We start from the raw sequence: 17868 nt of genomic DNA, 5'->3' as shown, positions 1-17868 counted from the left end.
TGTTAGCTAACAATCAAACGATCTTGTGTGTACAGTCTGTATTTTTTTTTTTTTTGCCCCACTCTCAGTGATATCTTGTTTTAGCTTTTTTTTTTCATTTAATTTCTCTAGTGTCTTTCGGTTTCTGCTTTGCTTTTGTGTCTTGCTTGTAGCAAAGGCAGGAGTGACTGTGGTTAAAGCTTTAGTTACTGAGGTCCTACTCAGTGTAGCTGTCACACTCACTCTAGTTTTCCTGGATTTTACAGATAAAAATGCAGCTTCCTTCACTGGTCTCACCAGTATTAATTAGGAAAAACAAGCTACTGCACAGAAATCATAAAGAGATAGAAACAATTTCCATATGTGCTTGTAATAATAAGCATTACATTCTCCTCTTGTCCTCCTTACCTAAACCAGCCCATTTTTAGGCTTTGGTCTATCTTCAAAGTTTTGTTTCATGAACGAAGGGCAGGTTTAGTAGGAAGACTAATTAATTTAAGAAAAAGACAATTCTGACTTTTTAATTTCTGGGATTGAAACCCTGAATCTTTCAGCTCTATAGCCTGTTTTAATTCAGCTAGCATGTATCTCAGCCAACAACCACTGAAAAAATGCAACAGAAATCATGATGCTCTCCTTTATAGGTGGCAGACCTGATAGTAACACTTAAATGTTGCAATTTGTACCCCTTTATGAAATTACATCCGTGTTTATAACATGTTTATAATAGTCTCTAATTAAATATATATAATATTCTCTACTCATTGGTAGTTTTTTTCATAAACTCATAAATGAAAAAGTGAACATTATCCAAGAAACTTTGACTCTGCTGTGCTGTGCACATCTTTTATTATGCTGCAACATGCTTTACCTCCTTTGTGGTGCTTGGTACCTGATAGAGTTTCTCTTTAAGAAATCCTGCAACCATTTAATATTCCTTTATTTTCATCTTTTAATGCATCCTTCTAATGTTCTATTTATATCTTCCAAATTGAATGTGGAAGTATTAACTTTTTAATGTCTTTATGAAATACCTACCACTATCATATTTTGGTTTGAAGATACTAAAAAAAAAACCTTTACAGCATTCTTTTAAGGTAAAGGAAATAATTAGATAGAAATGAAGCACATAAAGATTAGGAAAAAAACACCTGCAGTGCTGTTAAATTTGGATTAATGAATGTTAATTTTGGATTACTGCACTGAAATATCTGCAGCCTGATGCTTGCACTGGTTTCTACTGAAGTTTGTCTTCAAAGAATTATACAGGCATTTACTCATCCATTTACACCACCTCTGGGAGTTGGGTAAGCCTGTTTCCCCCACTGGGATAATCTCAGCCTGACAGTCAATGTTCAGTAAAAAAACTTTTTAAAAAAGTTTTAATTATGTCTTCAGTAAGATTGGGCAGGTAGAATGGGTTTGCTACATAAGAAATGAATGGGCAAACCTCTAAACACAAATCTCTTTGCTGTCATCGCCAATCTAAAAGATGTTGGAGTTGATGGAGTTGTAATTTTTGCCTGTGGGCCTGCAGATGAAAATAAATTGAAGAAATAGTTGCCTTGATCTGACTGGAGATTTGGTGCTGTGGAAAGTTTTGTTAACTGTCACGAGGGCAGTGTGTGTGCAGAAGGGACTGAAAGTTCATAACTCTTAAGCAATCAGTCTACAACAAGATTCTTGAGAAAAACAGTGAAATAGCAATTTTCTTGTAGCTGACAACAGGTCAGTTGTACCTAAATAGACTTCACAAGTATAATATGGAAATATCTGCTTTCAGGCATTTCAGATTTCAAGTTAATGGACTGTGTTGGTGTAACATAAAAGAAGGAAAAATTATATGGCAGTTTTGTGTTTTGCTCAAGAAACGGGTGATTGCTTATGAAAAAAGTGGACTCAGACTTTTGCTAAAACTTTTTGAGGATTAGAATCCATGTCAAATTTGAAGTTCCTGCAAGTCTCCTCCATGAAACCTAAACATATAACCCTTTTTCATGCCAGTTGTTCCTGATAACTGTCCCCAGCCCCATTTTCTGACCTTTTTGTGGTGGGAGTAGGCTTGCAGGCTTAGGAAAAAGAGGAGAGCCCAAATGCTTTATAGCTGTGGTTTAGATAGAATACAGAGCAAAGCTAAGGGTGTGTGCACAGTCTTAGCACTGACAAGGAGAAAGGGATTTACTTGCACCATTTTTGCCAATCTGTTCCCCGATGCTCTCACATCTCACTTACATTTGGAATTGCCAGGCTTTCTACTTAAGTGTGCAGCATGTGAGCACTGAGCACCTGGCACCACTTTATTTCCTGGGCTGTTGGAGGGTGCCCCCCACACTCAGCTCGTCTGTGGACTCACTGAACTGGCTTTAGGCACATAGAGATGTTCAGGGACCGCCCTCCCCACTCCCCAGGTTTTGGTTTCAGATCATTTTCTTAAGGGGAGAAGGAAGCAGGGGACATGGCCCTTTTTAGCTACCCTCTCAAGTTAGAACGTGTTTGGCTGTGCAGAACTGGAATGCCAGCAGACTCTAGGTGGCTTTATGCTTTTCTAGGGCAGGTTTTTCCTAGAGTGAGGTATAGCGCATGTGAATCCTAGAAATGTTTGAAATGTGTAATTGAACACAAAAGTCTTGCTCAGTAAAGTGAGCTGCTCAGTCAGGTTCTGGAGGAAATCAAATTTCTTTAGACCTGCTTCGAAGTGCACTAAAACCACTTGTTGTGCCTTATTAGTGCCTGTTTTGCTGACCCCAGTATGAAACACATTGCTGAATATTTGTCAATCAATAGCTGAATGTAGACTGGCCTCCCTAGTTTCACTCAAGTGTGAAGGATTATGTGAAACTTATTGAATATTCTGAATGTGCAGAATGGCAGCATTTAAGGTCACACTAAAATTTTAAGGGTTTAGTCTAATTACAGGAGCTCTGAAAATCTCCATTTAAAATTTGGTGGCAGTAAAAAATGCATTGCATGCCCTCCACAGTGCTTCCTGAATTCACCAGCAACTATAAACTACTTCAGTAACTTTATAGGCTTCACAAAACACCACTGTGTTACCTGTAATTCTTGTTCAGTGGTGAGTGGAATTCTTTCTAGGTTTGGTGCTTTATTTTTATTGGTAATATGGCAAATAATGTCTAGATTTCTGAATTTTTGACCAAACCACTATGACTAGGAGCTAGTTTTCATTAGCTGACTTAGTTCGCATGGCTGACTTGTCTTTTGTGTTCACCTCTTTTCTTTATATAAGTTTTGTTTGTTCTTCCTGGTGTCCTCTCAATTGTTCCTTCAGTCCCATTAGCAAAGTGTTCATAGGCAAGTTTGATACTGCAATTTCTTTTCTTCTAGGAAAAAAATCCAAACTCAATTGCCATCTGATACTTAGTTTTGCTGTGACAGACTCCCCCTCCAAAACCCACAACAGTGATTTTGCTGGTTTTGACAGTGTTTTCATTTGAGGATAATGACTTTATAACTAATTTTTTACTTCCAAATTATGCTGAACTAAAAGCCCTCAAGCCATGCTGTGTTTAGCCCATAAACTCATAGGATATCTTTTCTGTGAGTGCCATATTTCACTGTTTTACATTTATTGGAGAGGAAACCTTGTCTGTACCAAATTTTTTTTTTTTTTTTTTTAGTAAACAGCACAGTAATATCCTAGTGTAATGGAGAATTTTGGAAATGACAGAAATGAAAATGTTATTTATTTGTTCTAATTCTCGTCATCTCTTTTATTTTCTTTGTAAGCCTGCCAAATTGTTTTCAATTCTTCTAGAGTTCTTTTGAATATATTTTCTTTTTACCGCTCTAGGAAGAACTCTGCTACAATTCCTAGCTTTATATTGGCTTTGAATATTCCTAAAATTATTTGATGTTACACATTCTCTTTCTGCATGACAATGCCAAAGGAAAGGTTTCTCTTCTTTTTATACCTGCCTATATTTCTAGTCGCCTACTTATGGTTTTTTCCTTAGTTGTAAAGACTTGATCACAGTCATCATAAACAAATTGTGGATTTTTGTCCTTTGACCAAACAGGAATTTTCACACCTTGAGAAATGTATTTATCTACTGCAGTTACATGATCCTTTTTCTCTTGATTTGGGCTTTAGCTCTAGCATCCTGACTACAGATAGCCTCATACAATGCACTTCTTGCTCCCACCTATGGATGTCCTTCTTAAATTTTGAGGAGCTCACTGTAGGTGTTACTGTGTTCCTGCATATGTTGAACACACAGGTTGTGCTTTTGGTTTTCATCCAAGGACTTGGAAGTCCTTGGCTCATCCACAGTGGAAAAATATTTAGCATGAACTCTGTGTCATCCAGGTCTTTTTTTCCAAGACCGACATGTGTTTTGCATCTAATTTTCTAGCATGAGTCAGTAAATGTAATATAGGTGTGTGCTGTCATAAGTTTTAGAAGAATTGGTTCATGCCACCTACTTACACAGCTTTTGTTTTTCTATGGTGAGGCTGGTGAACTCCCACTATTGACATTGGTCTTTTTTCAAACACTAATCAAAGCAGTGGCTGTTTGGATTACTACAGAGATATATAGTATTTCTAGTGTATTTGTTATTAGGTGGTTTTCTAATTATTACCCCAAGTTCTGTATTCTGTTCAATAACATTTATGCACATTTAGAGTCAAGCACATATTTCAGTGCTTTTATGAACTATGATAAGCCTCTGTCTTTACCTGATACCAGTGTCTTACTGCTTGTATCAAATATATAATTCACAGAAGCAAAGCAAAAAAATATTTTGAAATCACAGATCCCTTGACATCAGTCTTTAATGAGTGTACCTCTTAATCAAAAACCATCAAAATGCCCAGGAAAATAAAGAGCTACTTGCCAGAATCAAAGAATTAAGATTTTCTGAGTTAGTCTAATTTTAAAAGCATAAAAAAATTATACAGGAGCTCTTTTTCTTTCCTTTTTGCTAGTGCTGTTTATTAGACTATTGTATTAAACATAGCATATTTATATTTGGTGATGTTTTTTCTTCACAGCTTTATTCAACCTTATACCAGTGGGGCTTCGAGTTGTCGCTATCCAGGGTGTAAAGACTGGGTTGTACATAGCCCTAAATGGAGAAGGTTTCCTCTACACATCAGTAAGTACCTTGCTGAACTCTGTTTAGGAGGCACAGCTGAAGCTGAAGTCTACACAGGAATGGGATGTGTGCCCACTTTCAAGAAGTTCTGTGATGTCTGTGTATGTTGTACACACCATGCTTGTGTGTAGCATTAGCTGTAAAATGGACACAGTAGAAATTTCTGTGTACTGTGTATGAAAGTCTGAATATCAACAATCCGAAAGAAACATACCATAGAGCTCTTCCTGGCAAGCTGTAGTGATATAGTGCCATGTGCCACAAAGATTATAGTTTTCAATTCAATTCTTCAGCATTTTTTAAAAAAGACCTGCAGTTATTTTGTTAGTGACTTGCTCAGAATTCAAAAACTGCTCTAACCATTATTTTTATTGATGAGATTTAAGAATACAATTTCCACCTAAAAGGTCAGTGACAATCTTATGGTTTATCACCATAATCTTGTAACTGTATGCTTAGCATTATTGATTTTTTAATATCAGATATAAGGAAATAAAGAGTGTTGTGAGGAACTGTTACCTCTGTAGAATGATCAAAGTTTAAAAAAAGTCTTTTGAGTCACAAAGAGGACTTTTGGATAAAGTGACTTGAAAGACCTCAGATTGTTTCTGATATTTCAAATGATTTGATGCTAATCACTCAGTGTGTTGTGAATATAAAATTCCTCAGTTTTATATAAATTTAGGGTCTTAGATTCCTTTGAAAGGCAAACAGACTTTAATGTGAACTGGCAGTTCTGTCAGGTATTAACAAGGTGGCTTAAAGGATTTTTCATTACTATATTTTTATTGACATCTATGTTAAATTTATTTACATAGTGCTTTTTTCCATTTTTTTTTTACGTCACAATCCCTACTGGGTTACAATACACTGCTTTGTTTTCAAGTCCATTGAAATGAAATTGAAAAGATTAAGTTTCTGATGGCCTGAGGGAAAGTATTCTGTTTGTTTCAAACATACAATTGTCTTGCAAAAGCTAATTAGGGAAAAAAAAATGGAACTACTCTTGAATGCCAATGTCAAGACAAAGAGAAAATTCCTCCTCATAAAATGCCTGCTGGAAACTCCAGCAGTATCATCTACATTTTTTTCACATCTGTTCAAAATAAAAATTCTAGCAAAGGAAAACATGCAATATTTGCTATCAGAAGGAAGAAAACTTGAAGAGGAAAACCAAGAGCTATTAGAGAAAATGAATTACTGACTTTCCAGTTCCACCATATTGTGGGGGGAGTTAATTTCTGGATCATGGCATGAAGAGCATTTTTTTAATGTGTTGGCACAATGAAGAGTACATTCTTGCCCAGCACTGTTCCTGAAGTGAGTTCTCCATCCTCCAGAAAGAAATACAAATTTCAGAAGTTGTGCTGTTTCCTGATGGTTAATTTTGCAGGGGGACCATACATGTATAAATTGTGGTAGGCACTGTTTTTATGTATTATCTGGAAATTATTCAAGTTAAATGAAGTTAAGTGAGGCAAGGAAATGAGTGTTTTTATAATGTTCTTCTTACTCTTCCTTGTGCAGAGAATGAAAGATGAGTGGCCCATTAAATGACAAATTTGACATGTTAGAAAACACAGCAGAAGACTTTGTTACATCTACAAAATTACTTAAACTTTTGTCAAGTAGAAAAATAATAACATTTGATCAAAATTTTAAAGGTAGTGCTTTTAGAACAACAGTGCTGTAATACAGGGTTTTTTTGTTTCATATTAATGTATTGACAACACTGGTAATACATTTTTGTCTCAGCAATTCATATTCATACTCGCAGTATATGAAACCTATATCTTGTGAGAATACCCTACATGTTGATGCCTCTCTTCAGAGACTGAAGGTCCCAACTCAATTATTTTTATCATAAGGTTCACACCAAGTTGACTAATTAAGCAACAACACTGACAGGAAAAGTATTATGTGTGAAGCTGCTGTGTGTTTTTTAAGGAGCAAACAAAGGTACAGTGGCAGATTAGTTTTGCATACAGATTCTCAAATGAAAATTTGCATTGTTTCTTGCCTTTTTAAAAATCCTTTTTAAATGGCTGTTTGCATCAATTTGACAGGTACTCTTTTTTCCCCCTTTATTCTGCCATATTTAGGATTTTTTTTTCAACTATTTATCAGATTTAGGACTAGAAAAATGTGTAGAAACTTCATAGAAGAGTGTTATGTCAGTATTTCTTGAAACAGAAACAGGAGGACAGCAAATTATGCAGGAAGATCAGTCTCAAGAGCTTTTCATACCTATTTTGCCTGCTGCAGCACTTGAGATTTGTATTCTGTCCTTTGAGACTAGATAGAGCCAGGGTCTCTAACATACACTATCAAAGTCTTGTCAAATAAAGGAGAAGAATCTTTGGAGTTTGATGGGATTTTGCAAAATTCCTGAGAGAAAGTTTCCAATTTTTTTTCCAAAATCATACCCTCATTTTTCCTATGCGTTTAAAATAATTATTGTAATACCATAATTAATTATTTTCCATCACATGAAATATGAGAGGAGCCTTTTCATGTTGTGTTTTTCCTTGTTCTTTTAAGGGTTAGCTCACTTAAAGACTAAAGACTATCTACTAAACTCACCTTCTTTGAAGCTTTCGATTGCTGTGTCCAGCTTTATTTCTCAGTGTGTGTATATTTACATATACTTATATCTGTATATCGATATATATATGTAGTCATAAATAAGATATATTTACTTACTGGAAGCTTCCCAGTTCTACATGTATGTTAGTGAGCAATGAGAAGTATAAAAGTGAGTTGAAATTCATTTCAGATGGTTTAATGATCTGTGAGTAATTTAATATTTATGACTGACTAAATAAACCGTGAAAGCTAGTTGGAGAATCTGGATTTTTCCAGAAAGAGCCATCTCAGTTACTAGTAAGATTTTTGAAACAATAGTTATGGACTACATATGTTAAAGTCAAAAATTATGCCTTATTTCTTTCTTCCTTTTGAAAGAGTGAGCAAGATGAGGTTTCATTTCCAGGTTTTGTCTTGTCAAAATCAGGAGGAATGAACTAGCTCCATGCATTGAAAAAGGGAACACAGCTGCAGGGATTCTCCATGGGGAACAGGTATTGCCTGCAGCAGGAAGATGGCAGTGCAGTACTTGGCAGAAGCTTTTGTTGGGTTTGATTTTAATTTTGATCAACTCCCTTTGCGAGCGGCTCATTAGTTCAACTTCCAGGGGGCTGCAGGGTTTTTTTTGCTTCTAGGATTTCTTGCTATCTTAGCAGGATGAATTCAGAGGTAAAACTTATAATGTGTTAGTCCATTTTATGATTCCTATTTTCCTGTGACGAGGATATGAGTCTTCTGTGTTTACATCAATGGATTTTTCTCCAGAATTATTTGATATATCTGGGAGTGTTTGGAAGGACTACTGGTTCCCTTTTTCATCATAGGAGCAGTTTGGCACAGTACTACCTGTAGTTGGAGGGAATCAGAGTATGAGAAAAGGGAAAATCCAAAATGTAGACAAGGAAAAATCCTGTCTAGAACATCTTAACCAGCTTGTGTTTTCTTCTTTGTGTTTCCTGTTTCCCCAGTTTTTCTGCCAATTTTCTGAGACCAGATATGTGGACTAGACTAGATATGTGGACTAGACCAGATATGTGGACTAAACCAGAGAGGAAAGATATTGTCTGGTAGCGTGTATCAAAGTCGTAGGAATTCTCTGCATGGTTTCTTAGTAAGGCTGATGCTTTAAAAGATGACTGAGCCTACAGGGCCGGTCTGGCCTCCCCGGTCCCCTCTTCCACCATTGTGCACTGAGGCTCCAGAAGTCCTCTTCTGGGTATGGGGTAGTGGGAACCTCACTGGAAGGATGTAGAAAGAACTGGAGAGACATGGCTGCATTTCTGGGAGGCTTTACCAACTTTTTATGAAGTGTTTCAGAATTAGGAATGTCACACTACAAACTCAACAAAATAATCTTCTTGTGAGGGGGGAGTTTGTTTTTTTGATCTGCCACAGTACGCAGCGTTGAGGTTGTTGGAAGGGTGTTTGTTGGTTGGGGCAGTGTTTCTGTTGCAGTAAGATATCAGTCTGTGTCAAAACCTTCATGAAAGAGAGAGAACATCAATATCTGTTGCTGAGAAGTGTATTTGTTCCATCACTCTGGCAACTCTCACCTGAAAAAAAAAGCCTTTGAGGATTTCTCCTGACATTTCAGCAGCTTCCCAATGCTGTTATTTCAGCCACTTCTTTAAGCCCACGTAATTGACCTCTCTGAGGAGAACAAAATTCAGCCTGAAGGAAGAACATAGGAGCATCTTCAGTGAAGCCTGGAAAAGAGTGAGAACTGAAGTAGTCTGTATTTCTAATATTCAAATCAAAGTTAAATGAAAAAGAAATTTTGTCTAGCTTTTCATAGAGCCTCACTTCATGCTTTGGAATAGCAAAGCTTAGCATGTGCATAACTTTGAAAGTTCAAAGGTGCAGAAAACCTTATAATAAACAGAGCAGAAGGGAGTTTAATCTAGACAAAACCAAAGAGAAAATGTGATGTTTTAAAATTATAATTTTTTTACAAGAATAATCAAAAAGGAGTTAAATGTTGACATCAGGACAACATTGCTACAACAGTAGTTGACCTATGCTTTGGCAAAGATCATTCTCCAGCTTTCCAAGTATCATAGAAATAGTTGGGAATATATCTGTCTAGAGAAAAAGTAACAAATAGAGCTTATTCTGTGATTTAAAAAATGTAGACTTTTATTTCTAGTGGTCAAAAGTATACTAAATATCAAAAAAAGGGTAGATCTCACTGCTCTCGAGGTAACTGTGGATTTGTAAATGTAAGCACATCCAAGTGGATTGTCTCATAACATTGTAATCAATAGAAAACCTTATTTTCTTTCTTATGTCAGACTTATGCTTTAGGGTCTCAACCTGCTCCCACACATTTATCTTCCAGTGTAGACGTTTCTAAGAAAAGGATAGGACCTTATTTCATTTGTCATTATCTGTATCTTGGAAGTACTCTGGCTCATTTTGAAGAGGGGAAAATGGGTATTTTTAATTATTTGAAAATCACAGCTGCTGGTAAGGACTTTTGAAAATGGATTTTGTGATATTTTTAAGAGTGTTAAGGCATAGACTTTATGCAAACTCCCTTATTTCAAGGGCTTACCACTAAAGTGCTTCCTTACATTTTGCACTTCCAGTTATTTTTTATTCAAATTGGGATCAGTTAGAAAGTGACCTATATTTGTTTCATGTTGAAAAAAATGTTTTGAGAGGAATACAGCATGTTTCAGGGCTGTGTTCCTCTGTAAACTGGGCTGCATCTCTCAAAAGGTAAACAAGTTCAGCATGTTCCAGCAGTTGAAATACACTGACAAGGAGGAGGCAAACATCTGCGTGGTTTATACTTATTTATATCTGGTTTTGGAGGTAGATAATTTGTCTCTCAGGTTACCTTCCAAAAATAAATACAGAAAATTGCTAATGAATTTATTTATTCTATGGTAGCACTTAGGGAACAACTGATAACATAGCCCTGCTGTATTGTACAAAATAGTGTCAGATGTCCCTGCTACAGCAGGTAGTAGAAAAGGGTCCATGAATTTTTTCAGTGGGTTAGGTTTTCATTTTTGATTGAATGTGCTGGAGCCAATGCTTTCAAACACAAGATAAGGTTAAAAAAAAGAGGAATGCAGAGACACATGAGAGTTTGATAAGGTGGGAGAGAAGTGAGAAGGGAAGAGATGAATGGAATGAGGCCGACATGAGGAGACTGTGATAAGAAGGGATATAAGAAAGTGGATAAATAGCACAGTGGAGCAGAACAGTATTGTACAAAACCCTGTAATGATATCTTTATTGCAGAAATGTTTAGGATGATTTCATTGTTGAAGTCTCGTGCTTACATTGATTACTACATTTTTCCCACCCACAAATGGCTACTATTTGAACTACTGTTCATAAACCATATTGTTTCATGAAAAATGTTGCTTTGAATATATAAGGATACAGTATTTTAATGTGGCTTCTTACTCTATGGCCATAGTTTCCTCCTGGAATTTAAATGCTATATACTGGGGCTAATAACAGAACTTGACTTAAAACTTGCAGCATTCTTTCTTGCCACTTAAACCAAATACGTATGTCCTGTTTGTTTCATTAATGTCTACAGTATCCTGGAACTAGTTAAATTTTTATCTGTAAGAAACAGTTTCATATTTCTTAAATTATTAATTTCCTTTCTCATGTATATTTCTCATATCTCTGTGCAAAAAAATCTCTTACTACATGTGTTCTCTCTCCCTGGGATGTATATAAATGGCCAAGATTAAAAGTTGCTCTTCCAAACTTGGCAAAACATGGATGATCGCAGAGTCTGCAGCTGCAGCTGGATATTTTTCAATAATTGTATGACAAAGAATAGTAACTGTGGGTAGGTATGCTAAAATGAGGTAATCTAATCCCATGCTTCAGGAAGTAGGATGACTGCCACAGGGAGTCAATGCTTTCCCCAATGTATGGCATCTTAGACTGCAGTTGCTCTGAAGGTTTGTCTCTGAGCCACTGTGCAATGGTCACAGCTAAAGGCTGAGCACAGGCTTGATGGACCCGCAGCTTAATCAAGTCTGTCAAATTTCTGCTTCTGGCAATTCTGTCTCTCAAAGTAGCATCCATGTATTTTTGGCCAATGTGTATTTTGCTGCATAAATACAACTACACTATTCTGGATGTTTCTATATTCTCTGCTTTGTTGCTCTTAGAAATTTGGGGTTTTCTGTAATCCTAAATGTTAAATGTATCTCACTGTCTATTGTAGGACCACTCTTGCCTTCTGTTCTTATTTCCCCTCTAATCGTCACATCTAAATTGTCACAAGCTAAAAGGATCGTGCTTGAAATTTCTAATTTTCTATTCATCACTGTTTAACCTTGCCATTCATTGCATCCAAGTAAGGAAAGAGGCTACCAAGGACTTGGAATCTCTCATATTTTAGACAATTATCAAAAACATATTTCCAAAACAAACTCCTACTACTTCTTTGGTAGAAGAAGTAGTTCTATATATAATAATGGTTAATGAATATTGAAAATATTAAAGACAATTTTTGGAGGATTTTATGGTAAGTTGAAATCCATTTCATAATAAGTGGGGTTCTTACAGTGCAGAGAAGACTTCCTATTGCATCATCAAGAGGTATAGGTAAGAAAAACCCAAACTTTCTGTGGATTAGAACACTTAGACACATGTGGTGCTATCACTTCTGTAACTGCATAGTTAATGTATCTTCTGTTTTTCAGGGCTATTTCCAAAAGATACACATCTAGACACGAAGATAGATGAGCAGAAATTAACTGAGAGCTTTTAGATTTATAGTCTATTTTTTAAAAATGCTTCTGTTTGTCTGAAGAATGGCTTCAGTCAGGCAAATATTTGCTTTCATTATGTGAGAAAAAATTCAAAGAAATTAAATACCTTGCAGAAATGAAATAGTCAAGTGCATATTTTGTGATTTTTATTTTTAAATTTCTCTAAAAATTTAAAATATCTTTATAAGAATATTCATTTTATATCTGATAATATCAAGAAAAAAGATGAGAATGGTATTTACCTAGGTAATTAAAGAAAATTATGCAAGCATCCTATAATTTCAAGAAACTTTCTAAGATACCCCTCATATCCTACAATAAGATGGTGTGCACTCAAGTACGTGCGTATTAAATTATCCTCATATCTTTACTACAAAATTCTGTATCATGTGTGCTCCTTATGATTAGAGTTCAAAAGAATGGTGATATATTTAAAATGTTTTTGCAGTGTAAAACTCTATACAACAGGGCTTTGTTTAAAAGATATAGTTCTGTAAACATGAGATGCTGACAAAGGCCATAGATGCATTTGATGACTGATTTATGCACAATATCCATTACATTTTAGTAACAGGTTTCCTATTAGTCTTGATTTTTAAGGGTCTCGTTTCACCTTGCCATCATACACATTTATTTAATTGTTGTAGCATATTCATTTTTTCATTTGAAGAGGTAAATGTGTAGCTAAGCTTAGTGAATGATGGTCAGTGATAAATTTATATCTCCTGTAATCTTTCCATATGCCATGCGTCCCTGTGAATAAATTGGGGATATTTCTGTTTCTAAGGCAACTTTAGCCGTGGGCAGGATCCTGCATGGAAACTTGACCATCTGGGTAGGCCCACAGAAATGCTGATTCTGCATGCCCTGACGAACGAGTCCTTACCTTGGCCTCTCACATGTTGGCAGAGCTTGTTATTCTGGGACCTGCCTGAGGGTGTTCATACTCCTCTCTCACTTTCATCTGCATGCCACCGGGGACAGGGGCTGCTTCCATCACATTTCCCCATGGAATTTTCTGTGACCAGGGACACGATCTGGTGTGTAGCTTTGCAGACCTGAGACAGTCTGTGGGCGAGTATGTCCACAGGAAAAGCTGAGATAATCCCTGAAGGCTTGTCGTTCATGGGGAACTGAGCATCAGAAAAGAGAACGAGGGACCACATTTTGTTCCCCTTCAGGTAAATTTGTAGCTAGCTATTTGTTGATTAGAATTCATTTACAATATAAATAAGTGTGTTAACACTGATTTTTATGTGTCTGCAAAACTGACTAGGAAAGAAAGGGTCCAGGAACTTGTACATAGTTAGCTAACATCAAATCTTGACTTGATTTCCCTCTTGGTTTGTCAAATTCATCAGTCCTTCTCTTTACCTTCTGGCAACTTTCACTAATAGTGTTCCTTGGTGTATTCCCATGGATAGTGCAATTATGCCCATTTAGACAAGTATCACAGTTCTCATACAGGGCCAGGTGTTGAATAGGGTGTGAGTCTTTCCTGCCTTCTCCTCTTTCCCTCGTTTGGAACCATTCAGTCAGAGGCAGTTTTAGGTGGAAACAGACACCCCAAAGGAATGTATGAGGTTCATTTGGCTTGTTATTTGACCAGACACTAGTTGTGGTACAGCATCAGAATAACTCCTAGCAATGGTGGGACCTTTTCTGCCCACAGCTTAGTGTAATTAAAAATTCCAATTTTAAATTTCTAAAATACTGCCTGAATATTGAAGGGCTCTGAAATTTTTAGGTGTACCAAGTGCTGGCCTGTTTCTGAGGCTAATTAAAATTGCTGATCTCATAGGTGTCATGGTTGGCATACCCGAGCACTTTCAGAAATCCTTCTTGGAAAGGTTAAACTGGTGAGTTTGTTGTGCAGTGTTTATTCAGCATATTTTCTATTCACTGTCAGATGAGAAGCTCTCTTGACTGATTCCTGTTGATTTTACAAGAATTCTTGTTTTTTAGCAGACAACAAATACAGCCTTGGGGACGTATTTTTTCTCCCCGAGGGTGTCTCACAGGGAATCATAAAACCTGTAGAAAAAAACAGCAGTCAGACCTGAATTTTACTACAGCAAAAAACATTGGGGTAGGGGTGAGTAGACAAGTCACCCCATTGTGTTTGAGTTCAGATGTGACTTGTCTCTACATTCTGTTCTCCTGTTTGTCACTAAATATTTTGTAATAAAACGTGACATGATGCCACTACCTGGAAAACCATGAACACCTGGACTTAATAGACAGGATTTGCAGGAAAATCTTGTACTTTGAGTAAGTGAAACAAAAACCTGAAGACTTAATTCCTTCTGTGCACCCATGGCTTTCTTTTTCCAATAGCATGTCATGTTATGGAAGTCTTTGGCTTATTAAGAAACTGATAAGACTTTTTAGCATTACCAGACATTTACATGGTATTACATAATCTTTAGTGTTATTCTGTCTGCAAAACTGAAAACAATATTTCAACATGTAAATGAAATACCAGTACTTTGTGACTCCACAGATGTACAGAACTAAAGCCCCAACGTTTTCCACAAAAGAGATGTGATTGCCTAATTCACCATGGAATTGTTTACTTATTGCAGAATTGCCTAACAGCTGGTGAATTTTAAAAAGCTAGAGAAAGGGTCTTATACCACAGGCACAAAACAAAATATAGACAACATTTCAAAAGCAAAATATGTTCTCTTTTTCATGTCCCTCTTGGCCAGCACGTGACTTCCGTGTTGTGACTGATGTCCCCTAAGCAGTTACACCCTTTCACATTGCTGTTCAGGCTACAGGCCAAAATTTAGCACAGCCCAAATCATCAAGAAAGAGAATAACATTATGAAAAAATCTACTCTTAGAAGTAGCTTAGGATGATAGGAATAGGTAGAAGTGTAAGATTTTTTAATCTTTTTTAATCTATTTGCCAATAGATTTGCCACTCAGTGTTTTGTATTACTGGATGAGTATGGCTTAGAAAAGCTTTTCCTTATGATTAAGAAAAGAAAAAAGTTTAAATTTTAAAAAATTTTAGTTAAAAAATAGACCTGCCTGATATTAACTATATTCCAAAATTCTTGTTGTTTTTTTTTTTCTTTACCCTAGGATGGGTTTGGATCGTCCCTGCCAAGTGAAGTTAAAAGTACATGTTAGTGTGATAATGAGAGAGTAGTCTAGTCAGACAAAAGAGTAAAGTATAACTAATACAGAACCATCTGAGGGCACAATCTCTGTAGAGTTACCTTTGGTTTTACAATGGCACAGAATGACTTTTAGATTTGGTAGCAATTTTTCCATTTTTTTCCAGTGGAATCTGAAGCTATTGGTCTATACTTAAGTAGGTACTGAAAGGATTTGCGTAAGCGTAAGCATCATTCTCATTCAGCTTCTGGAACAGAATATATCAGAGAGAATGCCTTCATTTTACTCAGTACACAAATGCTTTTAGTAGAATGCATTTTTAATTTCAACCGGTTTTCAACCTTCCTCTTCCCCTCCCCCCACCCCTTTTTTTCTCTGAAGAACTTCTTTTAAGAGTTAGGGTAACATAGGAAGATGCAGAATTTATTATTCTGTTTCAACATGTAGTTGTTCATGAGGAGGACTGAATTGACTATTTTCTTCTTGACATTTGAAGATCAGGAGTGTGCCCTTGTCTCTTCATTTTCAAGTATCTATTGGCACCAGCAGCAAAGGAGATGAAGGAATCGGCCTTTCAGGCACTGGAAGTGACAGCTTCAGGAAGCATCATCTGAGGCTATTCTGTCGCCCATTTAGCATTCATCTGACCATTGAAGGTGGCTGAAAAATAGCATTTGAAAACAAAATAGAAGATAAAATTGGTATTTGCCTTAATACTTACAGAAACTTCACTGCATCTTTGACAAGTATCAGCATCCTTCCCAGTGCTCAGAACTGTGAAAGTCACTTTTCTTCAATTAACATGATTGGAGTAGAAGATAGGTCAACTGATTTTTGATTTTCAGGGATTATCATGTGGAGGTGACTTCTCTATAGATGGAATATTAGGAATAGTGGAGTAGTATCTAAACTACTTTGTTCAACTCACAGCTTTGGATATGCAAGTATGACATTGAGAAAAAAGGAGACAGAGGGAAGGATTAGGATTAGATGATCCACAGGAAGATTATATGAGGTTCACTTCAAACTCTGCTAGTCATATGAAAACAGTCTCACTATATGAAAACAATCTCACTAGTGAACATTGTCAGAAATTAGCTATGATAAAAATAGCCTCACTTGAAATTGTTGGAGTTACCCTAAAAGGAAGTGCAGGGACATGGGCCATGTTAGAGACAGACAAGATGCAACATTCACACTAAATGCACTTTTATTCTGGCAGATAACAGATTTTTATTAGTTGTGCAGAGGCATGTTCAGTTTTATTTCTTTGTAGATACATCAAGCTCAGAAATATAGCATGGAGCTCTGCAGTCATGCTCTTTAAAATTGCATTTTAACCTTGTTATCCACATGACTTCCGTAGACACATTTTTGTGTGAGCCTGCAGTGGTAGAAGCTTCATAAATAGATTTGAACCATAAAACTACTAATGGAAATGTAAAGAAAATTTTGATTAGTTGTTTATTTGAAAAATCAAAGAATACCTGCACAGCTTAGCTGTTGACATAGACATTGCTGAATAAAGGAATGATGTAAAGGGATTGTGACACTCTAGGCATTCAAGGTATTAAATAAAAATTAAAAGTACTTTGAAAGAGATGCTCTGAGTTCATCACGGTAATTATTTTTTTAAATAAAGTAAATAATACAAAAATGCAGAAAACAGATACAATTACTCAACCAAATTTTCAAGATTTTTCCGAATGGAGAGAATGCTGAAATATTTCCATAATTTTTAGTAAAAGTTCTAGATAATCAGAAGAAAAGAACTTCATAGGTACAAATTAATTTTAAAAAGCTCTTATTTTTTATGTGTATATGGGTGTGTGCTAGTGCATGTATTTATAATTAGATTAAGTCATATTTTTGTGAAAGAGAGGGACTTCAGAAGTTCTGTAAACAGGTTTGTTCATATGTAATTTTGTTTTCTAAGAAGTTGAAACAACCTCCTTTTCTTCACTTTCTTCGCTTTGTCAAAAGAAATTAAAAGAATTGGAAAATGCCTGCATCTATTTTCTCTCCTTTTTTGTCAAGTTCTATTTGTTAAAGTAGTGCTATTCCGTTTTTCTTTTGTCTCTGGATGGATGAAGGAATTTTATTTGGCATTTCATGGCCTGATGATTTTTCTAAAGTTTTCCAAGTCAGTTCCTGTCACTAGTAGACAGCAGGGGGTTCTCTAGCTATGCTTAAGATTGTTAGTATTATCTCTCTGTTAACGTCAACTTGATATCACTCTGTGATTGGAGTGACCTGGAAAGCCAGCTCTGCTGGATAAGTCCTCATTAAGGTGGCACACTGTT

At 36.1% G+C, this 17868-nt stretch overlaps 1 protein-coding gene across 7 annotated transcripts in view; it reads left to right on the top strand.

Moving 5' to 3' along the window:
- The window catches only part of FGF14 (fibroblast growth factor 14), a 395796-nt gene that overhangs the window by 308986 nt on the left and 68942 nt on the right, over positions 1–17868 (top strand). For all 7 annotated transcript variants that reach the window (XM_040054759.2, XM_040054757.2, XM_058419210.1 and 4 more), the window contains one exon: positions 4993–5096. In XM_040054759.2, the coding sequence (XP_039910693.1) occupies positions 4993–5096 (104 nt within the window). The remainder of the gene's footprint in view (positions 1–4992; positions 5097–17868) is intronic.

The sequence above is a fragment of the Hirundo rustica genome, chromosome 2 (assembly GCF_015227805.2).
Source record: "Hirundo rustica isolate bHirRus1 chromosome 2, bHirRus1.pri.v3, whole genome shotgun sequence".
Lineage (NCBI taxonomy): Eukaryota > Metazoa > Chordata > Aves > Passeriformes > Hirundinidae > Hirundo > Hirundo rustica.
The sequence above is the reverse complement of the archived record's forward strand: the minus strand, read 5'-3'. Positions and strand labels throughout refer to the sequence as shown.